The sequence below is a fragment of the Rhinolophus sinicus genome, linkage group LG09, assembly GCF_036562045.2.
Source record: "Rhinolophus sinicus isolate RSC01 linkage group LG09, ASM3656204v1, whole genome shotgun sequence".
Classification (NCBI taxonomy): Eukaryota; Metazoa; Chordata; class Mammalia; order Chiroptera; family Rhinolophidae; genus Rhinolophus; species Rhinolophus sinicus.
The window spans coordinates 79,828,067-79,854,358 of record NC_133758.1 but is presented as its reverse complement, the minus strand read 5'-3'; the positions used below and the strand labels follow the sequence as shown (position 1 = coordinate 79,854,358).

General features: G+C 37.8%; 1 protein-coding gene across 4 annotated transcripts in view; it reads left to right on the top strand.

Moving 5' to 3' along the window:
* The window catches only part of ABCB4 (ATP binding cassette subfamily B member 4), a 72,152-nt gene that overhangs the window by 41,068 nt on the left and 4,792 nt on the right, over window positions 1-26,292 (top strand). For all 4 annotated transcript variants that reach the window (XM_019749762.2, XM_019749761.2, XM_074340681.1 and 1 more), the window contains 9 exons: window positions 2,210-2,356; window positions 4,079-4,183; window positions 4,632-4,709; window positions 6,018-6,101; window positions 7,346-7,549; window positions 11,546-11,646; window positions 21,188-21,328; window positions 24,142-24,298; window positions 25,306-25,503. In XM_019749762.2, the coding sequence (XP_019605321.2) occupies window positions 2,210-2,356; window positions 4,079-4,183; window positions 4,632-4,709; window positions 6,018-6,101; window positions 7,346-7,549; window positions 11,546-11,646; window positions 21,188-21,328; window positions 24,142-24,298; window positions 25,306-25,503 (1,215 nt within the window). The remainder of the gene's footprint in view (window positions 1-2,209; window positions 2,357-4,078; window positions 4,184-4,631; window positions 4,710-6,017; window positions 6,102-7,345; window positions 7,550-11,545; window positions 11,647-21,187; window positions 21,329-24,141; window positions 24,299-25,305; window positions 25,504-26,292) is intronic.

Here is a 26,292-nt window from a genome sequence, read left to right as displayed (position 1 = left end):
GGTGGAGGGTCTTGCGTTCAATTTGTAAAAAAAAAAAAAATGCAACATCGGTGAAGTGTAAAAAAGCAAAGTGCAATAAAATGAGGGATGCCTGTAAGACTAGCCTAAAGAGGCCCTGATATCTGCATACTCTATCAGGTAGGATTACATTTGGTCACCTATACTAGGAAACCCAGAATAATACAGATTTAAGCAAATTAAGAGTTTTATTTCTTTTTCAAATAAAAAAATCTTGGAGGTGAGATAACCAAGGGCTAGAATGGTGGCTCCATAGTGAACAAAGATTCGGGCTCCTTTCATCTTTATTCTCACTATCCTGGCATGGCACTTCCATCTTCAATGATATAAAGTATCTCCTGAAGTTCCAGCCATCACATCCATGTTCCAAGCAGCAGGAAGAAACACAGAGATTTTCTAGAAGTCCCACACAATACTTTTACTTACATGTCATTGACAATAACTTAGTTACATGGCCATACCTAGCTATAAGGGAGGGTACAAAATTGAATCTTTTTGCTGTGTGCATTGCCACTCTGAATTAGATTGGATTTCTCTTGCTTAGAAAAAGAAGAGAATGGCCAGAAACAGCAAAATTGTGCATTCTTTAACTTTTGTTACCTAAAGACTTGGGATATTATTAATTCAAGTTAGGAGAAACTTTTATAATGAAGAGGGAATCCATTCCAAAAAAAGATGTTTTCTTATTTCAAGAAATGGTCTGAGAATACATTTTGATGTTATTTATTGATAAAGGCTGAGTTGATTTTTACTCTTGTGTTATCCTGAAGAAACCAATCTTACTGAGAGTTCATTGAATCTGGTTTTCTCCGACCATAATATTATTTACTGCAGAAATTACAAGGGCTTTCTTAAAGGTTTCAATCTTGGTATATTCATAGAAAGAAGAATATCAATTGTAGTATGTGGAGCTGAGTTATCACAAGTAAGATACAGTTTCCCCCTTTTTGGCTATGGAAGGATCTACTTTTCAATTCCTCATTTACCTTGAGAGTCATGCTGCTAAATCTTTAGAGTCTGGTATTTTCGACATACACTTCTCTTGGAGAAATGCACAGTGAAGAGGGGGAGGCAGAAAATGCCACAATAACATTGTCCTAAGTACCATCATAGTGGCATAAACAGTGTGCCCAAGGGAAGGGAGAAATTAAGTCTTATTAGAGGGACCTGGGAAGACCTGCTTGTGTGAGTTGAACAGCAGCCAGAGAAAGGGCTCATTTATCAAGCTGGAGACCAGGACTTGAGGATAATGTTAATTGGGGGGGGGGGGGGGAACCACCAAAATACGGAGAAAATTGGTGGTTTGAAAAAAGAGGGCTGAGTAGAACCTACTCTTACGTTTTCCGTTTCATAGAGACACAAACATGACCTACTTAAATGACGGCATGGCTATGGGATTCCATAGGCAGCTCTTGTATCCGGTTTAATGTTAAGCGATCTCTATAGTCAGAATAGTTTCCGTTATGTGACCTGAGTCCTTCATGCTTGACCAGACATTGAGTTCAACATTTGCTGAGAATCTGATATGTGCCAGGCATTGGACTAGTTTCTAGGGATATGAAGACGTAGTTTTCACCTTTAAAAAGCTCACAGAGTAGAAAAGAACACATGTAAACAAACAAAAGAATTGAAAAAAAAAACAAGCTAATCTATGTGATAAGAGAAGTCTGCACAGGGAATACTGATAAGAGAAAAGGAGCATAATTTGGTTTTGTGAGTTGAACATGTCACAGAAAAGGCAGCACTGGGCAGGGTTCTGGGGGTGAGGAGACCAGGCCCATGTTCCAAGGGTTCATAATGGTCTCCTACATTTGTAAGGACATTTATCCATCTATGCACAGGTATTGTCTCATTTGAAACCCAACATCATCCCTGACTTGTGTTGGGACTTAAACTCTAGGGTATTTTGTGCCCAGACCCTGCTTCTGCTCACTCTACTGAAGCTGGAATAGAAATGGACTGATCACTCCATGAAGATTGCTTCTTGGGTGAACAGTCATACACAGCTTATGCTGTATAATCACTGAACATCGTTGATGTTTTATAATCTCCTGTCCTTCTCCCTAGTACAAAGGTTACTGTAGACTGGTCATTCTCTGCAGCTGGTTTGCAAGGTCCTTGAGGGTGATGCCATGTCTCTTCTACTCCAGTAACTGTTGCATTATCACCAGTCTATCCCGATATGTTCCAGGATGAAAATGTGCCACCGGTGTCTTTTCTGAAGGTCTTGAAACTGAATAAAACAGAATGGCCCTACTTCGTGGTGGGAACAGTATGTGCCATTGCCAACGGGGCACTTCAGCCAGCATTTTCAGTCATATTCTCAGAGATGATAGCGGTAAGTTTGACGAGATTACTAAACAGCTTGAATTCAATCAGTTCATCATTAAATCAGTTCTCATGCCAATCTTACCACTGGGTCCATCTGGGAGTAAAGCAGCCTCAAAATTAAGCCAAAGTTTTTAATTCCCGTTCGAGGAAAATTGTGAGGCAAAAGCAAAAGTCACCTTTTGAACCATTCGAAGTTATGACACAAATTATAAACTGTAAAATCAATGAAGGAAGCATTCTAACGAGTTGTCTTCATGTGGGTGAAACGGGTGTAAGGCAATTGATCTCCAGTCCATCTGTGGAGAGGAGATGCATGTCTCACAGGAAGGCTGGGAGAGAGTAGAGGAAGGAAGAGTTTAAGTCACAGCATTGACGAGGCCCGGCTCTGGGCACAGACTGGCCTCACTTCTTAATAGTTGTGCAAACTTGGGTGGAATGCTTTCCCTCTCTGCACCTCAGTTTCTTCATCTATAAAATAAAACCACCGCATAGGATGACTGAGGATGAAAAGAGATTATATGGATAACTATTTGGAAAGCATCAAAGAGAACCTCATAGTAAGTAAGTACTCAAAATGTGATAGCCACCAAAATCATTATTTTAGCAATTCTTCCAAGGCTCGGGGAGTCTGAGACTAAGGAAGAAAACTCATACTATCCAATTGTTAAATTCATCGGGGGGATATTTATAGGAAGTTGTCAGAAATATCTAAGGCTCCATAAAACCCAACATTTATATTCTATAACCTTAGTCAAACTCGAACATTATTGGAGAGATTTTCTTGTTAAAGATGAATTATTCTGCATCATGTTAAGAGTTTATTATGCTTGTGACATTGGATATTAGTCTTCAATTAAGACCTCAAGCCAAAAAATAAATAAATTAGAAAGACCCCTCCAAAATGTTTCTAAATTAACAAGTAAAGCAATCTTTGGTTCTTTTGCAATTCAAAAGCTATGTGGACTGTATATTTTTGGGTATCTCCTGTGTGCCAAACACTGTTCTAATTAAATCATTATTTTAGCAATTCTTAAAGAGATATATAACAGGAAACAAAATAAACCAAGTCCTGCTCTCAAACACTGTACTTTCTATTGAGATGGACACACAACTGCAAAGCAAAACAAAACAAAATGCATAGTGTATCAAGGGGGTAACAAGTGTTTTAAAAGCAGGAGGGGGCAATGCAGGGGCTGGAGATGGGGGTGCCGTGTCATGTAGGGTGGTCAGGAGAGGTCTCTCTGGACAGAGGCTGGGGCTGGGCGCAGGGAGGAGTTCAGGCAGAGGGAACAGAGTGCAGAGGAAGAGGGACAAACACCAAAATGTGCAACCACACGCAATCCATGTGCAGTGTTTCAACCTGTGCTCATAACCACATACTGTAGTCCTCAATCCAGAGACAGGAAGTAGAATGGAGGTTCCTAGAAGGCTGGGGGGTGGGGGCGGGGCGGGCAATGGTGAGTCACTGTTTAACAGGTACAGAATTTTGTTTGGGATGATGAAAACGTTTTGGAGGCAGAAGTTTGTCCAACATTGTGAATATACTTGATGCCACTGACTTGTATCCTTAAAAATGGTAAATGTTATGTTAAGCATATTTTACCACAATTAAAAAAAATACATTATCTCAAAGCTTAGTTTTTAAAATGCGATGCTCAACTCACTCTTTATGGGAGGAATAAACAAGGGTCCTGTAATCCAAGTGGGTGTTTTAAATGCTCTTTTGTAGATTTTTGGACCAGGGGATGATGAGGTGAAGCAGCACAAGTGCAACATGATCTCATTGCTGTTTTTAGGTCTGGGAATTATTTCTTTTTTCACGTTCTTCCTTCAGGTAGGTACCTGTGATTTGGACTTCTCGTCAAGTCTAGATTCCATTAGAGGATATAGATTAATTATCTATTAATCAAATTTTAACTATTTATTAATACGGACTGATTAATTATCAAATCTCAGAGTAAAATGAATCGCAAACACAATTGGCCCAGGGCTTTTAAAAAAAATTAAATTAAGTTGAAATTAAAGTTTTGAAAAAGAAATCTATTTAGAGTGGTTGAGAAGCCAGAACTGGACACGTTTAAAGTTTTTGGTTCTATGATTTGATTATATACAAATGATTTAGCCGGGTATGAAGTTTAAGTGGGGACTTTTAATTAGTATTTGGTCACAGACTTGAATAGTTGATTAATATGTAAGTAATGGAAAAATCATTGTGAATGTACCCACTTGTGTCAGAGTACTAGCGATGATCAAAAAGGTCAAGAGATTTTGTTCTCACCCAGGGCTTTACGTTTGGGAAAGCTGGCGAGATTCTCACCACGAGGCTTCGGTCAATGGCTTTTAAAGCAATGCTAAGACAGGTAGGTGTGTGCCTTGGAGAACGCCTTCTGTTAGGATTTCTGTCATTTTAAGCCTTTTCCTGTTCCTGTTGGTGTGCTGTAGTTCATGTTGTTTCACCTTCTCCAGCTCGGGGTATTCATGCATGGACTGTTCAGGGCCCTGCAAATTGTCCCAGCCCTTCAATATCCAAAGACCTCTCAGGGTTTTCATGGGAGCAGACTTCATGTAGGTAGCAGCTGGGCTCACTATGTGACTAACTCTATCCATGTGGATACTACCATTTCAAGAACTCGTATCTCTTCTTTGGAATCGATGCAGGCCCTGGTGAATCATTTGAGGCTCCAGGACACCTTTAAACAAAGGGAAAGGTGGTGGCTAGTGTTCATGTACCACGCTGGTGGTAACTGAGTTTTGCTTCTGTCTTTGTTGAGCTCTGTTTTCACATTAATTCACCGGTTAATTCACTAGTTATTACCTACTATGTCCCAGACAGTGTGCTGGTAGCTGGAACTAAAAAATACATCATCTGTACTCTTGGGAAGTTCAGTCTAGTGCAGGACATGAGGGGAAATATGAAACACAAATTCTCTCCTTTTACAGAAAAGGCTTCATAGAGAGCCAGAATAGTACTCATCTACTCGACAGGAATGGATTACATTCCTGTTCATAAAAGGGCACGTAGCAGGTATCATATTTTAGCAAATCTGAGTTTACAAACGTTTTTCCGGTATCTTTTAAATGGTTGCTATGTAGGGAAAAATATTTTACATATATGAAACTAAAGGGTGCTGTGGATGAGTAGCTTATAATTAAAATCATATCTAAGATACACTCTTTCCTTTTTATTTAAACAAAACAAAAACATGGTGAGAAACCAGGGCTGATTTTCTCATGCCTGGAATTTGTAAGAAAGAGCCACACCCCGCACAGCTCCAGCGCCCTTTAAGAGACATACCACTGTATCTGGAAAGAAGTGTCCGTAGTCCTTGCTGTGAGGATTGAGTGATGGAATGCCCATGTGCTCCCACAATGTCAGGCCAACCTGGCAGGGAGCACAGCCGCCATCTGGATAAGCCCTACCCCACCCCATCAGTGGTTCTGTCCTGGTCACAGCAGAGCAGCACCTGGGCTTGGATCCTGACGGACTCCAAGCGTGAGTGCTCGGGGCTGGGACCAGGGCTCTATGATGCATGTGAGGGCGCCCCTAAACTCCACTCCCCACGTTAAGTGTGGCTCTTTCCTCAGCATTGAGGTGTGGGAGGTTTCATCTGATTTTCTTTGCTTGTTTTAATTTTGAAGTAATTTAAAGGTATATTTTTGTGCCGTAGGACATGAGCTGGTTTGATGACCATAAAAACAGTACTGGTGCACTTTCGACAAGACTCGCATCTGACGCCTCCCAAGTACAAGGAGTATGTAGATTATACTACTATTTTTCTTCAACATAGTTTTAAATAAACGTATGACATTACTGCATCCATTCCGTTGCTTTCAGCTGGAAATAGCAGAAAACTCAAACTGGCCTAAATATTTAATCAAGAGGAAGGGTAAACATCAAGGTTGATAGATCCACTGGCTCAAAAATGTCACAAAGGACCCAGGCTCCCTTTGTGTGGCTGTGAGTGGCTTTCAGTCCTCAGTACTGGCTTCTTCCTAAGGCTTTTTCCCTCATGGACCTACGATGGCTGCAGCAGCAACCGGAGCGACATGCTTCCTTATTTCCCACCCAGGGAAAGAGAGCTCACACCTGTGCTTCAACCACCAAACAAACACCCTTCCCTTAAATCTGATTTGGGCTCATTTGGATCACGTAGCTTACCCTGAACCAATGTGATCATTCATCAAAATTCTTACAGATATAAATGCTCATCTTGGAGAACTTATCCAAAGAATTATCTTAAAAGATGAATTTTTTATATATATATATAAATGTCACTATCAAAAAAGTAGAAAAATCCTAGAGGTAAGAGTAATGAGTAGTGAAGAAAAATGGGATAAAATACATGAAATAAATGAAAACTTGCACTTTGCTTACCAATAACTGAGCCAATAACTGTCTCTGGGAAATGCCAGGCTCTCTCTGGCTTGGGCCCCCACCCCTGGAACTGAGGTCTGTTCCTGTGAAGCTCATGGTGTCCTCACAACACAGGAGAGCAGACAGTCCACTGCAGTGTCCACTCCAACAGCCCTGTTTTCTGAGTGGTACAAATAGTCATGTATGTTGATGTATGCTTTATAGTGGAAGGTCTCTTAGGATAGGTACCCTGTGTAACAGATGATCTCTTGTAGTACGTAACATTCCCCTCTTACATATTTGAAGCAAACGGTCTTTAAAATGACCAGAGTACACTGGGGTTGTTTTTCTCTGTAAACGTTGCTTTGGTGAAGAAGGGCATGTGCCCCAAAGCAGAGCAGCTGATTACTCAGTTCTGTAATGCTGAGCTCAAGTGGGCAGGAAAGGAATGAGAGTTGAAAGACATGAACAAAGGAAAACCTGCAGAGCCCCATGAGTTAAGCATGAGTTTATTGTAATGAAAGGGAACAAATGTGCACGCAGGCTCCAAACACGCTCATCATTCTGACCAGGAAACATAAAGATGCAGCTCATGGATTTGCCACTTCAAACACAACTGCCTCTCTGCTTTTCCTCTTCCAGGCCACAGGGACCAGGTTGGCTTTAATTGCACAGAATACAGCCAACCTTGGAACTGGTATTATCATATCATTTGTCTACGGTTGGCAATTAACACTTTTGCTGCTAGCGGTTGTTCCAATTATTGCTGTGTCAGGAATTGTGGAAATGAAAATGTTGTCTGGAAATGCCAAAAAAGATAAAAAAGAACTGGAAACTGCTGGAAAGGTGGGTCAAATAAGGCTTCAGTTAGTATAAGTGTTCTTTTTAGACATGTGTTTTATTTGAATTATTTACTACCACATGCATGTTTTAATAATTGTGTGTGCTCACTGAATCTAACAATTGTCAACACTGTGCATAAAATAGTTTACTGTATTAACAATGCCTAGAACTTGAACATGGAATCATGTAAAACTTTTAGCCTATGGAAGGCACTGAATGTCCGGTTAGTATAAAGAATTTCCGAATTTCCTAAGTTCCTTTTACCTGTTCCTTCATATCCTGATGCCATTGTTAGGACAAATGTCACCCCTATTTTACAGATGAGGAGTCCTTAAGGCAGAGAATATGAGTTGTTCAAGGTAGGATATTTGCTGGTACTTCAGAATTTTCTTGGCTGTGATTTCTATAATTGAGGGGGGCAGCCACCAGATGGCAGTAATGCTTCCATTTATGGTTCTAACTATATGGCAATAGGGCAAAACACTTAACTTGGGCCTTACTATGTGCCAATTATTGTTCTAAGTATTTATATGCACCAACTCATTGTATTCTTCTCAGTAATACTATAAGGAAGATACTGTGTTTCCCCAAAAATAAGACCTAGCCAAACAATCAGCTCTAATGCGTCTTTTGGAGCAAAAATTAATATAAGACCGAGTCTTATTTTACTATAAAACCAGGTCTTATGCAATATGATATAAGACCAGGTTTTATGCAATATAATATAAGACCCGGTCTTATTTTACTATAATTTTTGCTCCAAAAGATGCATTAGAGCTGATTGGTTAGGTCTTATTTTCGGGGAAACAGGGTACTAATGTTACACCAATTTTATAAATGTGGAACCTGAGAATCAAACAAGTCAAAGGCATGGTTGTCTTTGACTATGCAGCCCTTTTATATCTGTTTAAATGTATATAAATCTATGCAGCTCTTTTATATCTTTTAAATGTATATAAATCTACATATACAGAGGGTGCCAAAAATATATATATACACATTTTAAAAAAGGGAAAAACTATTAAAATTGTAATACTCAATATATACTGATAACAAAAGATAAATGCAAATCATGTACATACATTGTTTTGGTACCCCTGGTATTTTATTTACATGCACATGCATTTAAATGTTTAAATGTAGGTTACAGCCAGGGAATTTTTTACTGTTATTTATGAAAACATTATCCTTTATTGAAACATTCGGAAACGAAGCAGTAAATGAATATAAATTGTGATATAGATTCTATAACACAATGCTTTACAAAGGCCTTTCACAAACATTTCTGCTACTGGCCTTTGCTCCAGTTATGTCAGATGGGGCAGATAGCATCTCCACCTCACAGAGAAGAAAGCATTCAGAGGTTGACTTGCTCCAGATATGTGCATGTAAGGGGTGAGATTAGAATTCCAACCAAGCATATTTCCACTAAACCAATCATATCCAGTGAAATCCTTGCCGTTTCTCTCTCACCCAGCATCAGCTGAGTTCCATGCAGCGCTAGTCTCATCCCCAGGTTTCTATCAGAATTGCTTCCTTCTCGTGTTCACCCTGCATCCTCTCCTGGAGTCAGAGATCTCTAGGACAGTGCATGGTTCCCAGACTTAAGAAGCTTGAGTGTCCAAAGTTCTTGAAGATCCTCTTGGCTCCTGACTGTAGGTACTTTAGGGTATCATTTCCTTGACTTCTGTTTGTCACTACAGGCTGCTGAAAAAACACCCTGTAGTTTTGTTTCCTGTCTCCTTCTGAACCCTGCTTCTTTTCACATTTCAGAAGGGAAAATCGCCAGTAGGTAGAATGAAGATAAATTTTTCTTAGACTAGTTACATGAAAGAAAACACATTGACTCTAGTTAAAATAATAGTCTTAACTCTATTAAAAATGGCTAATAACACTGAAAGTTGCCAGAATTTTGGCAGGAGTAAAGCAGTTAGAATTGAGCAGTAGGGCAAACAAAACACCTTGGGTTACTAGTCTTGGCCTTGCTACTCCAGTGTGTGATACTGGAGAAGGTCCCCAACTTCTCTGATCCTCACTTTCTGCTTTTATGAAATGAGAAATTGTACCAGATAATGTCCCAAGTTCTTTTCAGCTAATAAATACTTTGTCATTCTAGGGATCAAAGAATGAATGACCAGTTTGAAATTAATTTTAGTACGGTACCTACTTGAACCTAATAAAAATTAAAAAAAAACAAAAAAACGAGAGGTTGGAAATTTTAAATGTTCATTATCAGCAATTCAGTGATAGTTCAATATTGTTTACTTAGTCAACTCTTGATTAAAACAGAATAAGGGTTAGAAAGAGGTCTTGGAAAACTCCCCACATCACTGCTTTTTCAAAATGAAAAGTTCTCATTTATTTGGGTACAGATTAATCATGGTTAAAGTACTCTGGGATTTGGGGTATCTTCCCGTTTTCATTTTTCAGAAAGCGTTTGGTAATGAGGGTATTGATTGCTGGCCTGGGAAGGGGGCTGAGGAAGCCGCATAGAAATCCTCTTGACTCAGGCTCTGCCTAATTACTGAGTTTAGGGGCCTGCTGACACTAACCCTCAAAGCAGTTAACCCACGATGAGACAATCAAGAGTTAAATGAAAAGTCATTAATAACTAACTCCTCTTTGTGTAAATTACAAAGCAGGGAGAGCAGAATAGCATCATGGGTTAAGGACATGTACTTGGCATAAGGTAAGGCAGACACGGAATCCATGTTTGCCTACTTATTAACTCCAGAGCTGTAGGCAATTTATTCGACTTCTCTCTGCATCAGTTTCAAATCTGTGAAACAGGACTAATAATATTTACCTCACAGGATTGTTGTGAGACTAAATGAGATCATGTCACTTAAATGAGGTAATACCTGGCACATAGTAAAAGCTCAATAAGTGTTCTCTGATTAGTATTACTGTCAGATTTTTCATTTATAATAAAGATATAAGGTTATTCAGACTAAAGTATCAAAGATCTTGCTTCCATCCTGTTACAGAAGCTGAGACATAAGGTAAAAAGTTGTAGAGCTGGTAAAACAAAAAACTAAAATTAAAATCTTAAGTTCCTTGTGCTAATGATTTAGATGACAACTGTAGATCTAAGATTTAGACTGTCACATTTATCTGTCACGGATAATGAACATTAGTCAAGGGTGGTTTGGCTGTCAGAATTAGAAACTGCTCTGGCTAGGTTGGGTAAAAGGGATGTGGTGTAAAGACACGTAGAAATGCAGGGAATACCCATGAAACGTTTATGTTTCTGGAAAGTTGCTGGCCGTTCTTCTTTTAGAGCCATAAGCTCTGTTGTCTCTGAGAACACATTTGTTCTGTTCCTCAATTACTGTATTTTCGGACCAGCTTCCTACACGTACTCTGGTGACCTTACTCTCTGAATCCACAGTTCTCAGTTCAAGCAGTTGCCTCCAAGTCCAGGAAAGAGAATCTGATTGGCTTAGATCAGTCAGGTGTCTGTCCCTGGTTTAATCAGGGATTTAAGGCTGGGTCATGTTACTTACAATTTGAATCTTTCCAATTACGTGTGAACAGTTTCTCTAGGTAGGGATATGCTTATAAAGGAACTGATTGAAACCTCCAGTGAGTCCTCAGAAATCACTTAACTTAATTCTCTAAGGTCCTACCCTATGATGAAAGCAAAGCCACAGAGGGATGTGACTAAAGCCTGTCAGGTAACTGTTTGGTGGCAGGTCTGGGAATAGAATCAGGCTTCTGATGCTCAGGCCACAATCCTTGCCCTAAGCTGGTCAGTCTCCCTGGAGATACAAAAACTTGCCCACCATACTTGGCACAGTGAGAGGTGCTCTTAAGATGGCCAGTTTTGTCAGAGTTTGTCTTAACACATTGTTATACTTTTGCTTTCAAAACTGAAGGCATTTAAAACCCATCACCAAAACTTTTCAGGATTCTTTTGACAGAGCCCTAAAGTTTATATTTTTCATTATTTCAGAATTAAAAGCCCCATTTCTAATCAAGATCTATTCTACATTACAGATTGCAACAGAGGCAATAGAAAATATCAGGACAGTTGTGTCCTTGACCCAGGAAAGAAAATTTGAATCAATGTATGTCGAAAAGTTGCATGGAGCTTACAGGTAATGAGCATATGATCACTACCAAGTACCTGGTGTTTCCTGTGGCTGAATTATTGTCCCCAAAAGATAATAAAACTCTGCTGCTCCAAACAATGATATGACTTATAAGAATGACAGTTTTTCAATAATTATCTCACTGAAAATAAGTAGCTTTTTGATGATACTGGGCCACAAGATTGGATTTTTACATATCTTGTGAAAACAATAGATTGGGTCTCCAAGAACTGAAAAGTATAGAGGACTAACTGTGCAAATGTTTTTTCACCAGTGCAGGCAATATTTTAAAAAAACAAACCAAAAAATCACACATCTGGGTGATTCAAGATAAACATTCTTTTAGGGAATTGCTCAAACCTTTATTTTCTTTGGATTGTGTAGACTGAACCAAAGGTGAGACTTGTTATTTGGTTAATTACAGTACAGTAGTCCCCCTTTATCAGCAGTTTCGCCTTCCATAGTTTCAGTTACTGAGCCAACCATGGTCTGAAGTATTAAATGGAAAATTCCAGAAATAATCAATTCATATTTTTTTTTTGAAGTATAATTGACTTACAATGTTATATTAGTTTTAGGTGTACAACATAATCATTTGATATTTATATACATTTCTACGTGATCACCATATGTAAATCTAGTTTCCTTTTATTCTATATGCTGTTTGTTATAACATATATTCCATATATTGGCCATGACTTTTTATCTTATAGTTGCAAATTTGTACCCCTTAATCTCTTTCACCTATTTCACCCAGCTCCCCATTCCCTTCCATGTTCCTGGCAACTACCACTTTGTTATCTGTATCTATAAGTCTATTCCTGTTTTTTTGTTTATTTGGTTTGTTGTTCGTTTGTTTTGTTTCTTAGATTCCTCGTAGAAGTGAAATCATATGGTATTTGTCTTTCTCTGTCGGACTTATTTCACTTAGCATAATACCCTCCAGCTTCATCTATGTTGTCACAAATGTCAAGATTTCACTCTTTTTTATAGCTGAGTAATATTCCCGTGTGTGTGTGTGTGTGTGTGTGTGTGTGTGTGTACGTGTGTGTGTGTGTGTACACCACTTCTTCCTTATCCATTCATCTATTGATGGACATCTAGGTTGCTTCCATATATTGGCTATTGTAAATAATGCTTCAGTTAACATAGGTGTGCATATGTCTTCATGAATTAGTGTTTTTTTCATCAGATAAATACCCAGAAGTGGAATTGCTGGGTCGTATGGTAGCTCTATTTTTAATTTTTTGAGTAACCGTCATATTGCTTTCCATAGTGGTTACACCAGTTTACATTCCCACCAACAGTGTACTAGGGTTCCTTTCTCTCCATATCTTCACCAGCACTTGTTATCTTTTGCCTTTTTGATAATAGCCATTCTGACAAGTGTGAGGTGGTACCTCATTGTGGTTTTGATTTGCATTTCCCTGATGATTAGTGATGTTGAGCATCTTTTCATGTGCCTGTTGGCCATTTGTATGTCTCCTTTGGAAAAATGTCTGTTCAGGTCCTTAGCCCATTTTTAAGTAGCATTGTTTGTTTTCTTGTTATTTAGTTGAGTAAGTTCTCGTATACTTGGATAGTAACCATTTATTGGATTAATTTGCAAATATCTTCTCCCATTTGGTAAGTTGCCTTTTCATTTTGTTGATGGTTTCCTTTGTGCTGTGCAAAAGCTTTTTTTTGCTTTTATTTTTCTTTTGGGTTTTGCTTTTGTTGCCCTTACCTATCCAAAAATATATACATATATTGCTAAGAATAATGTCAAAAGCTTACTCCCTATATTTTCTTCTAGGATTTTTATGGTTTCAGGTCTTACATTCAAGTCTTTGATCCATTTTGAGTTTATTTTTCTTTATGGTGTAAGATAGTGATTCAGTTTCATTCTGTTGCATGTCCAATTTTCACATCATTTGTGAAGAGACTATCTTTCCTCCATGGTGTACTCTGCCTGCTTTGCTGTATATTAGTTGACCATATATGTATGGGTTTATTTCTGGACTTTCTATTCTGTTCTATTGATCTATGTGTCTCTTTTTTTGGGCCGGTACCATACTGTTTTGATTACTATGGCTTTGTAGTATATTTTTAAATCAGGCAGCATGATACCTCCAGTTTTATTCTTTCTTGATGTTGCTTTGGCAATCCAGGGTCTTTTATAGTTTCATACAAATTTTATGATTATTTGTACTAGCTCTATAAAAAAAAATGCCATTGATGTTTTGATAGAGATTGCATTGAATCTATATGATGTTTTGGATATAGTCATTTGGACAATACTAATTCTTCCAATCCATGAGCATGGAATATCCTTCCACTTATTTGTGTCATCTTCAATTTCTTTCTTCAATATCTTATAATTTTCAGAGTACAGGTCTTTCACTTCCTTGGTTAAATTTATTCATAGGCACTTTATTCTTTTTGATGCAATTATAAATGAGATTGTTTTCTTAATTTCTCTTTCTAATAGTTTGTTATTGGTGTATAGATATGTAACAGATTTATGAATATAAATTTTGTATCTTGCAACTTTAGTTCATTTATTAGTTCTAGTGATATTTTGGTGGAGTCTTTAGGGTTTTCTATACATAGTACCATGTCATCTGCAAATAATGACTTTCACTTCTTCCTTTCCAATTTGGATGCCTTTTATTTCTTCTTCTTGCCTAATTTCTGTGGCTAGAACTTCCAATACTATGCTGAATAAAAGTAGATAAAGTGTGCATAACTTTTCTTATTGCTGATCTTAGGGAAAAAGCTTCAAGCTTTTCACCATGAGTATGATTTTAGCTGTGAATTCATCCTTATATAGCATTTACTATGTTGAGGTATGCTCCCTCTATACCCACTTTGTTGAGAGTTTTTAATCATTAATGGATGTTGAATTTTGTCAAATGCTTTTACTGCATCCTTCATTTTGTTAATGTGGTGCATTAACGTTGATTAATTGGAGGATGTTAAACCATCCTTGCATCCCTGGAATAAATCCCAATTGTTGAGTTAGATTTGCTAATATTTTGTTGAGGATTTTTGTACCTATGTTTATCAGGGATCCTTGTCTGTAATTTTCTTTTTTCTGTAGTGTCTTTGTCTGGTTTTGGTACCAGGGTAATGCTGGACTTTTAAAATGAGTTTGGAAGTATTTGTTTCCTCTTTGATTTTTTAAAATAGTTTGCGAAGGCTAGGTATTAACTCTTCTTTAAATGTTTGGTAGCATTCACCTGTGAAGCCATGTGGACCTGAATTTTTTTTGTTGGGAGGTTTTGATTACTGATTCAATTTCATTACTAATAATTGGTCCATTAGAAATAGAAATAGGTTTACAATTTCTTCATGATTCAGTCTTGGAAAATTGTGTGTGTGTAGGAATTTATCCATTTATTCTAGATTGTCCAATTTGTTGCCATGTAATTGTGGATACTACTCTCTTATCCTTTGGATTTCTGTGGTATCAGTTGTAATTTCTCCTTTTCATTTCTGATTTTATTTATTTGGGCCCTCTCTTTTTTTTCCTTGATGTGACTGTCTAAGGGTTTATCAGTTTTAGCATTTCAAGGAACCAGCTCTTAGTTTTATTGATCTTTTCTTATGTATTTTAGTCTCTGTTTCATTTATTTCTGATCTGATCTTTATAATTTCCTTCCTTCTACTAACCTTAGGTTTTGTTCTTCTTTTTCTAGTTCCTTTAGATATAAGGTTAGATTGTTTGAGATGTCTCTTGTTTCTTGAAATAGTTCTATATTGCTATGAGCTTCCCTCTTAGAACTGCTTTTGTTTCATTCCAGAGTTTTTGGAAAATTGTGTTTACACTTTCATTTGTCTCAAGGTATTTTTAAAATTTTCTTTTTGATTTCTTCATTAACCCATTGGTTGTTTAGTCTCCATGTGTTTATTTTTCCAGGTTTCTTCTTGTAATTGATTTCCAATTTCCAGTTTCACAACGATTTATTGTGGTTGAAAAAGATGCTTGATATGATTTCAGCTTCTTAAATTTATTAAGACTTATTTGTGGCCTAACATGTGATCTATCCTGGATAATGTTCCATGTGCACTAGAAATGAATGTGTATTCTGCTTTTGGATTGAATAGTCTATATATATATCAATTAAATCCACTTGATCTATTGTGTTGTTTAAAACCAATGGTTCATTATTTATTTTCTGTCTGGATGATCTATCCATTGATGTAAGTGGGGTATTAAAGTACCCTACTATTATTGTGTTGTTGTCAATTTCTCCCTTTATTTCTGTTAATATTTGCTTTATATATTTAGGTGCTCCTATGTTGGGTGCATAAATATTTATAAATGTTATATTCTCTTGTTGGATCAACTCCTTTATCAATATATAATGCTCTTCTTTGTTTTTTGTTACAGTCTTTGTTTTAAAGTCTGTTTTAAAGTCTGTTTGGTCTGATAACAGTATTGCTACCCCAACTTTCATTTCATTTCCATTTGCATGGACTATCTTTTTCCATCCCTCCACTTTCAGTCTGTGTGTATTTTTAGGTTTGAGGTGAGTCTCCTTTGGCAATATATAAATGGGTCTTGTTTTATTTTAATCCATTCAGCCCCCCTATATCTTTTGATTGGAGAATTCAGTCCATTTATATTTCAAGTAATTATAGTTAGGCATATGCTTATTGCCATTTTGTTTATTGTTTTCTGGCTCCTTTTGTAGTTTCTTTTGGTTCCTTCCATCATTATCTCTTCCCTTGATGTTTGATGGCTTTCTTTAGGATTATGTTTACATTCTTTTCTCATTTTCTTTTGTGTATTTACTGTAAGTTTTTCTTTGTGGCTGATGTGAGGTTCACATATAACATCCTATGTATATAACAGTGTCTTTTAAGTTGATACTAACTTAAATTTAAACATATCCCAACACTTTACATTTTTACATTTTTACAACCCCCCCCCCCCAATTTTGTATGTTTATGACACATTTTACATATTATTTTATGTATCCCTTAAAAGTATTGTACTTGAAAATTAAATTTACTACTTTTGTCTTTTACCCTTCATACTTGATATATAAGTGATTGACCTACTACCTTTATTATTTAGTTAGCTTTTCTGGTGTGGTCTTTACTGTTGTATGTTTTTTTCTTATTAATTCCTTTTCTTCTTAGCTTAGAGAAGTCTCTTTAACATTTCTTGTAAAGCTAGTTTAGTGGTTGTGAACTCCTTTAACTTTTGCCTATCTGGGAAACTCTTAATCAATCTTTCAATTCTGAATGATTTTAACCTTGCTGGGTAGAGAATTTTTGGTTGGTAATATTTTTTTTTTTTTTTCATTTCAGTGCTTTGAATATGTCAGGCCACTCCTTTTCAGCTTGTAAAGTTTCTGCTGAAAAATATTACTGATAGTCTTATGGGGTTTCCTTTGTGCACAACAAGTTGTTTTTCTCTTGATGCTTTTAAGACTATCTCTTTATCCTTAACTTTTACCACTTTAATTATAATGTGTCTGTTTCTCTTTTGGTTCATCTTATTTGGAGCTCTCTGGGATTCATGGACCTGGCTATCTGTTTCATTCCACATGTTAGGAAAGTTTTCCGCCAGTATTTTTCAAATTTTTTTCTGGCTCATTCTCTCTCCCTTCTCCTTCTGGAACCCCAGTAATGCTATTAATATTATTTGGCTTGATGTTGTCCCAGAGGTCCCTTAATGATTTTCACATTTTAAAATTAGTTTTTCATTTTGCTGTTTAGTCTGGGTGATTTCCATTGCTTTGTCTTCCAACTCATTGATTTGTGCTTCTGTTTCATCCATTCTCCTATTGAACCCCTCTAGTGTATTCTTCATTTTAATGATAACTTCTATTTGATATTTAATTACATTTGTATATCTTTGTCGAAGTTTTCTCTGTGTTCATCTATTCTTTGCCTGAGATCGGTGAGCATCCTTATGACCATTACTTTGAATTATTTATCAAGTAGATTACTTTTCTCCATATTCTTAAGATCTTTTTTTTTTGTTTACTTTTGCCGTGTTCTTTAATTTGGAACAATTCCTGTGTTCTCATTTTGCTTGATTCTCTGTGTTTGGTCCTATGTATTAGGTAAAATTGTTACCATTCTCAGCCTTGAAGGAGTGGACTTGTGTAGGTGATGATCTTTCTCATTCACCCTTGCTTTTGGTTGTCTCTCAAACCTTTGTGATTGTCTAGTCTGTATGTGTTAGTCTTGATATGCCCCCAATGTTAAGAGTGTATCAAGATCTGTCAGTGCTCCAATGGGAGGAATCTCACTTAGGACCTTGCTTCAGGCTGATTGGAAGCCAGACCCTCAGGCAGCAGCTTTTGTAATATGCAAACTTACACAGTCGTGTGGGACTGCAATCATTGTCTCTGCTGGCCTCCAGGCCAGGAGACCTGGAGGTGTCCAGACATGTGTTCAAGCTCCTTTCAGAAGTCTCATTGAGCTGTAGTGAAAACAACAGGGTGTGCAAGGATGGTGTCTCCCTGTTTTCATTTCCTGGGAACACCTCCTTAGCTTCTTGGTAAGTGGTAAACCTGAAGCTTGTCTCTCAGGCTGAAACTCCAGGCTAAGTAAATAAGCCTTTTCACAGGAAGACTGGGGTTGTGTTTAAGTCTGCTGTTTGTGCAATGCCCTCGGTGTGGCGACCTGCCAAGAACTGTCTTTTGGAGTTTCAAGTTCTCCTGGAGCTCAGTTATGGCAGCCCTCTTGGCCACCAGGGTCAGGTGATCAAGGGGTATGTGGATTTCACCCACCCTCTGGATTTAGCTAGGTAGCTGTAGAATGTAGAGAGTGGGGCTCGCTTGCTGATTTCAGGGAGGCTATGGGAAAACGTCTTGACAGCCCATGCGCATGGACTTTAGCAGTGCAGCTAGAGAGTGCTTTGTTTGTGCCCAAGCAGGCTTTTGGCTGGGTGTGGGAGACTGTTGCAACTGCTTGCCAGCCCCAGCAGGGCAGAGGGGAAAGTTTGCAATTTCTGACACTGGCACACTTTAGCTAAGGAGCAGGAGATTGCTGAACATTCAATCACCCACCCCTTCCAAAGAGCAGGGAAGTGTTGCAATCATTTGCACTCTTCTCTGGTTTCAGCAAGGTAGTGGGATTGTGTCACCACCATTCACCCACTTGAATTAGCAGGTTAGGTAGAACATAATGGTGTCTACCAGCTCTTCTGTCTCCAGGGAACTTTTCAACTGTATCCCTCCCTTCCAGTCAACAGTTTTAGGTTAACAAGTGACTCTCTTTCCCACATAGCCTGGGTACTTTTTCAACTGATGGTTTTGTTTGTTTATTTGTTTGGTCTCAGTGTGAGTAAAACTACACTGAGGTCTTTAAGAGGGGAGCCTATTTCCCAGAATACTTTGGGTCCCTTAGATGTGAACATCAGTCCTGTTGGTTTTCTAAGCCAGATATTTTGGGGACTCATCTCTCCAGTGGAGCTCCTAGGGTTTGGGGTGCCAGATAGGGGCACGAACCTCTTGCTCCTCTCAAAGTACCTGTCTGTTGAGATTGTTCCCTATTGTGTGCCATCACACCAGGGGTGGGATTTTTGTGAGAACATGTATCTGCCTCTCCTACTATCTCGATGTGGTCCTTTTATCTTTAGTGTGGAAAGCAGCAGTTCGTCTAATTTTCATATCATTTTCCAAGGGAAATGATTCATATATGGTTGTAAGTTTGGTGTGTTTTCTGTGGTAGGAGGTGAGTTCAGGATCTTCCTATGCCACCATATCAGACATATCAGACTTCACCTATCTCATAAGTTTTAAATTGAGCCTCCATTCTGAGTAGCGTGATAAAATTTCACGCCATCTTGTTCTATCCCATCCAGGAACCCAGGACATGAATCATCCCTTTGTCCAGCATATCCACAGTGTGTACACTATGTGCCCATTGTCACTTAATAGCCATCTTGGTTATCAGATAGAATGTCTTGGTATTGCAGTGCTTGTGTTCAAGGAACCCTTATTTTACTTAGTGGTAGCCTCAAAACTCAAGAGTAGTGATGCTGGCAATTTGGATATGAGAAGCTGGGAAGTGCTTCCTTTAAGTGAAAAGATGAAAGTTCTTGATTTAATAAGGCATTTTTGTCACCTCACATCATTACAAAAAGAAAGGGGAGTATAATACAATAACACATATTGAGAGAGAGACCACTATTCTATTTTATTACTAATTGTTTTTAATATCTTACAGTGCCTAATTTATAAAATAAATTTTATCATAGATATGTATGTGTAGGGAAAAACAGTGTATATATAGGGTTCGGTACTATCTGTGGTTTCAGGCATCCACTGGGGTTCTTGGGTTGTATCCCCAATGGATAAGGGAGGACTACTGTATTCTATTTGTCCTCTGGATGAGGACCAAATCCAACCTGCTATAAAGACAAAGACACATAGCCTGTTTCACTGGTTTATACTTGAGCAATTTAAGCAACTTCCAGTGGCATAATTTGCCACTTGTTTTCAACAGGGCCAGTTTTTATAAATGAGTATATTTTAGCACTAACAAAGTCAAGTACAACTTAGCTTGCAACTCTGTAGAGTAGAACAATAGTTTGAACACTTTCATATTTGAAAAAGGATAGTTGAAACACTCAATTTACTCCATCTCTTTAGTTATGTATACTTCATGCAGCTACATTTTTCTGTCAATTTGATGTTTGACATATAAGTATATATGTGTCATTACCTGTAACCTTATGATTTATTTTAAACTTCAAAAGAATTAAGGAATAATAGAAAGCTGGAGCTAATTTCTAACTTGATTATAATTTAGATTCAATAGCATTGTAAAATTTTCAGTAATATTAAGTTAAATAGCACATAAGTTAAACCATCCAAATCTGTAATACTTTGAATTTTCACTCTTGGCAAATGCCATCCCTCTAATCTGAGAGTAAATAAATTGTAGTCATTTGGGAGGATTTAGAATAATAAAGAAGCTATAATAATTGAGTAATCCATGAGGTCTAATTAGAAATGGTATAAAAAATTATATTGGTGATGGTGGGGAAAGAACTTCTTGCTCAGGGAAGAACATCTGAGGTGTGTCTATAGAAACCTCAGCGACCCTACTTTTTTTAATCTGAAACATGAATTTTGACATAAAAAACTATAACTAGTCACAGCAAACAAGATAATAATATTAAATAAATCACATTCAGACAATTCAAACTTTAGTCCTAACTTTGACATCTTTGATATTTTTTGACACAACAATCATGTTTATATCATAAGGGTTGAATATCTGGGTTATCAGATATTAACATGTAATAATAACAGCAACTATCATTTGAGCAACCACTATGAGCGAGGTACTATGCTAGACGTTTATGTTGTTAGTTCTCAAAACAATTCTGTATCATACTGGTTATTCCCATTGTACAAATCAGAAAAGTGATATATAGAAAAGTTAAGTCACTTACTCAAATATAACTGGAAGCAGAATAACTGGCAGTCAAGTTAAGCCCAGGTCAACTGGACTTAGAAACTGTGCTCTTTCCACAACTTAGTGCTAAGGGGGGTCAAAGAGATGGTTATGAATATGCTAATTTGCTTTTCAGGAATTCTGTGCGGAAGGCACACATCTATGGAATTACTTTTAGTATTTCACAAGCATTTATGTATTTTTCCTATGCCGGTTGTTTTCGATTTGGTGCCTATCTCATTGTGAATGGACATATGCTCTTCAAAGATGTTATTCTGTAAGTAACTTTAAAAATATTAAGGTTATTAAAAATATTAAGATTATTCTATAATAAGGTTTTAACAAGTCTATGCAAAAATTTAAAGTAGGAAAAAACTCTTGTTCTAAGATGACGTTGGAGAGTTGAATCAACCAACTGATCAACTGATCTTGTCAATATTCCAAGTTGAGTTTAATCATTGAGTGGGCTAAAATTACCTAGCTCATGAAAATAATCATAAACTAAAATTTTAGTAATGCGTTGAACGGTCAGGAAGATGGCAAATTTCCTTATTGTAAAATGATGGCAGAAATAAATCATAATTAGAAAGTTGCTGGTGACCACAGACTCAAAACAGAGGGTCAAGTAGCTTGCTATTTACCTGCAGCCAAAGCTGGCCTTGAAAATAGGATAGGAATGCTTGACTGAAGTCTAGCAAAGGCTCTCTCCATTACCAGGCTTGGTATGACCCTGCCAACATGTGCCTTTTAGCCTCTATTTTCTTGGTTTTCAAGACTAAATGATGGTCTTTCTAATTGATGCATTACTTTTTTCAAACTATGCTAAATGCATTCAATTAGGTTGCAGTCTAGTCTTGCCAAAGGGAAGCCATTCTTTTTAAGGTCACTTGGCATATTTCTGCAATGATGGATTTTAAAGTACTAGTGAACAAAATTTTGTTTTTTGAACAGGGTCAACACAAGGAAAGTGAAAGTGTTTAAGACTCATTCTTTTATTTACATCCAAAATTAAACTAACCATGAGAAAAGTATATCCCGCAGTGCCCCCCAAAAAATGTATACATTTTAAGAGATGTTATCCATGTATTTTCAAAGTTGAATTACAGTAACAATGTGTAGTATGACATTGGCTCAAAAGATGGCGTTAATCAAATGAACGTGTCATTCATTGTATTCCAATTTTAGCAGTTTTTTTCCTTTCTTAAAATGTGTATACATTTTTTTTGGCACCCTTTGTATATTCTCGTATCAATCGATATGCCAGCAGGAAACAAATGGCACTGCAAATGGGGTAACTGAAGAGAGTTTGCTAAAGGGTATATTTACAGAGGTGTGAGAAGTGTTAAGGAAAGCAATACCAAGGGGGGCTGTTAGCACCTCATCAGTTCCCAGCTGGGAAGTGCCGAGACTCTGAACCTAAAGGATAGGAGGAGGGAAAGAGTTCCAGAACACAGTATAGGGGCTTTCTGTCATCTTTGGTGGAAGGATACCAACAACACAACAATCCAACAAGAAGCCAACCAAATAAATACCCTGGCCTCACTCTCCCCCAGGCCTCCCATCCCCTGCTAGTGCCTTTCATTGCCAAACCCCATCAGAAGTCAGAGGACAAGAAAACCTCTTGCTGCAGTCCATGCAAGTCCTCTGACAGACGGGGATAGTACAAAATGGAGGTGGATAGAGTAGAAAGTGGTTTTGGAGGGACAAATGGAAATATTCAGCTCTGGGAATTACAACTTGGAGTATTTCTTATTGTCTAGAAATATTTCACTGAGGAAATTGATCCTGCTTTTTTGTTGTTTCGTTTTTACCATTAAAATGTTGCATTCTAGATAATTGGAAGACAATGTTTTAATCTTTCATACTAAAGCTAGATTACAGGCTGTACACTAAAGTTAGGCAGCTACATATGAGTTGTTCATCACTATTTTAAAATTTAGTTTTTGGTAACAACCTTACCAACTATTTAAGGGTGAGACTATACCCACCATGCCCATCCCCATGTACTTACAACACATTTTAATATCTTAGATTTAGGAAGTTTGGGAGATGAAAAAAATTTTAACTTCTCCATTATTCCGAGATAGAAAATTTCCTCCCCTCCCCTCCGCTTTCTCTGGGGGTAGTAAGTAGCTTTGTGGAGGTGTAGATCCTCAGAAGTTTTAACCCTTCCTAAAAGTTGTTATAATCTATATTCATTCTTTAAAGAATGTATAATTGGAAAATAGACCTTTAGCTTAGGACAATTAATTGTTTTCTCTGTGTAGTATCATTAATTATTTTAATTGTAAGAGGAAAGCTATTTCTAATGAAGACTTACTTTCCTAATAAAAATTCTTTACAGTGATTCTTGTCATTTGCATGGGAATGCGGAAGACACCACAGACTGGAAGTCAGGGCTGTAGATTCAATAGGAAGCATCACTCCTTGTCTGGTGCTGATCAAGTCCCTGAAGCTCTCTGTGCTTCAGTTCCTTCAGCTCTAAAAAGGGTGTATAACTAGTTTTTAAAATTACTTGAGACCACAAGTCAGGTTCAGTTATGAGCCACTTCCTGAAAGAGAACAACTTTGGAAAGTTCCATTAACTCTAGGAAATTAGAGGCTCCCAAAGGACGCCAGAAGGCAGGAGAGTTAAAGAGACACTTGGCAGCGATTTGCCTTTATTCTGGGTTTCTTTTGTTACTGGAATTTCAGGGGAATGTGTATGGGGTGTGGGCATGACTAAGGGATTAAAAAAAGAATCAGTACTGGTTAGCAATATGTCTTTAGACTTTCAGACATATGCAGTTAATTATTCCATGTTTCCCTGAAAATAAGACCTAGACAGACAATCAGCTCTAATGCATCTTTTGGAGCAAAACTTAATATAAGGCCCGGTCTTATTTTAATATAAATTATAGTAAAATAAGACCGGGTCTTATATAATATAATGTAATGTAATGTAGTGTAATGTAATGTAATTAACATAATACTGGCTCTTATATTAATTTTTGCTCCAAAAGACGCATTAGAGCTGATTGTCTAGCTAGGTCTTATTTTTGGGGAAACAGGGTACAAGCTAATTTTTGAATTCCTCTCTTTCTGGTCTAGGGTGTTTTCAGCAATTGTGTTTGGTGCGGTGGCTCTTGGACACGCTAGTTCCTTTGCTCCAGATTATGCTAAAGCCAAGCTGTCTGCAGCCCACTTATTCATGCTGTTTGAAAGACAACCTTTGATTGACAGCTATAGTGAAGAAGGCCTGCGGCCTGTGAGTTTCCTGCTGCCTGATGAGTTCTTGGTTAATTTTTTCCTTAAAGCTTGCTGTCTGCTCGATTATAACTATAGGATAAATTCATAGTGATTACACTGACATTTATTTATCTTTGTGATAGTTACAGGGCTAATATTTGGCCAACTCTTTTGGCATTTTTAAATTTCTTAGAGAGTTTCAAGGATTCTGAAGTTTAGCATATCAAAAGTAAAACAACAACAACAAGAAAATCCAGATGTACTAGCACTGGATAATTTCAGTGAAAGTTGTTAATCATTTCTGCATGAAGCTATATGCAAATAATTCTGTGTTTAAATGCAATGAATGATTTGGCTTTAATCACATTTTGTAATGACTGAGTTACAACTGGTTAAGAGGGCCACTTTATTCACAGTAAGAATAATAATCCTATGCTTCACTATCTCCAAAGTTAACTCAGACTTAAGGTCGGATGTTCTTTGCATGACACCAGCTGCTGCACATTTTAATGCACGAGAAGCAGTGTGAGGAAAGGGCTGGGGACGTACACAATCTTCCCAGGATTTTACCAGGTATTTCACGTAAGGAAATTTCTGTACCTGGTGAATGAGATAAAGAGAGTGAGAAAAGGAGGCTGCCAGGGCCTGAGACAAGGGCTGTCCACTGAGACTGCAGGTAGAAACTGTTCTAAATTCCAAGCCCTTGGGCCTTTGGCCACTGACTTGGCACCCACCTCAAAATCATCATTTGAGAAAGCTAATATTTGTCTTAAACGATCAGAAATCAAGGTTACGTAACGACTCTCTGTACTGTGACTACCTAATCTAACCTATACCCCCATCTCCCTTTTTCATTTTATATAATAACTTGCTATCGATATTGACTGGTACCAGCACTTGTACTGAATATGAGTTTTATGTTTCTCTACTATAGTTTTTGGTAAAGTTTCCTTGAAATAATACTTTTTATTCCAATAATTATGAGACCAATTCTAATAGCAATATTTTTAAAAAAATTTATTTTAGAGTAAGTTTGAAGGAAATGTGACATTTAATGAAGTCATGTTCAACTATCCCACCCGGCCAAACGTGCCCGTGCTTCAGGGGCTGAGCCTGGAGGTGAAGAAGGGCCAGACGCTGGCCCTGGTGGGCCCCAGCGGCTGTGGGAAGAGCACGGTGGTCCAGCTCCTTGAGCGGTTTTATGATCCTATGGCTGGAAAAGTGGTGAGCACACTTTCTTAAATTAGTCACCTGATTTAAGGCTATCTACTTCAAGTGGCTAAACCAATATTCCCATAATGAGAAAAACTGGACAAGACCTGTATTCCTCTTTGATACAATAACCACATTCTATAAACCTCAAACTGTCACCCATAGTCACACAAATATAAGGGAACAAGCGGGTAGAACATCTGGAATTTAGTTCAGAAAACACTGAATGTGAAGGTGACCTCTACACGGTCATGGGCCTTTTGAGCCAGCTTGATCCTAAGTAAACGTGGATCCTGGTTTAAAAGGTAAGCCAAACTCCTGGCAGAATTCTAAGCAGGCTCCCAGGATGGGCAGTGCCTGCTTATGCCCTCCCCATCTCCTTCTGCTTTGCCTTCTCTCTCTAACCCTGAACTCAAGGCTCTCTGACTTTGATCCTGACCTCCAGCCCTTTAGTTGGTTTTCATCATTGATTTTTCTGGTATCTAGCCCCTGGCTCTCTTCCACAAGTGAAGGCTTGGTTCCTCCCTTACTGATAAGGCCTGCCTCTCCAATTATTGGGATGGCATCCACTGACTAAGCCCTGGGAGCCTACGCTGGGAGTAGATAGTCACCAAAGTATTAAACCTTATTTAGTTGTTTCTTTTGGGGAAATCTTATGCTTCCACTATTACAATTACTCTGCAGGTATGAATACAGGCAAACACTCTGTAGGTCTGGTGTACTAATACTATGGTGGGAATTTCTTTCTTTATTGAGAGGTCAAGACTACTTGGACTTGTGTCTGTTCCTTCCCTGGTGACT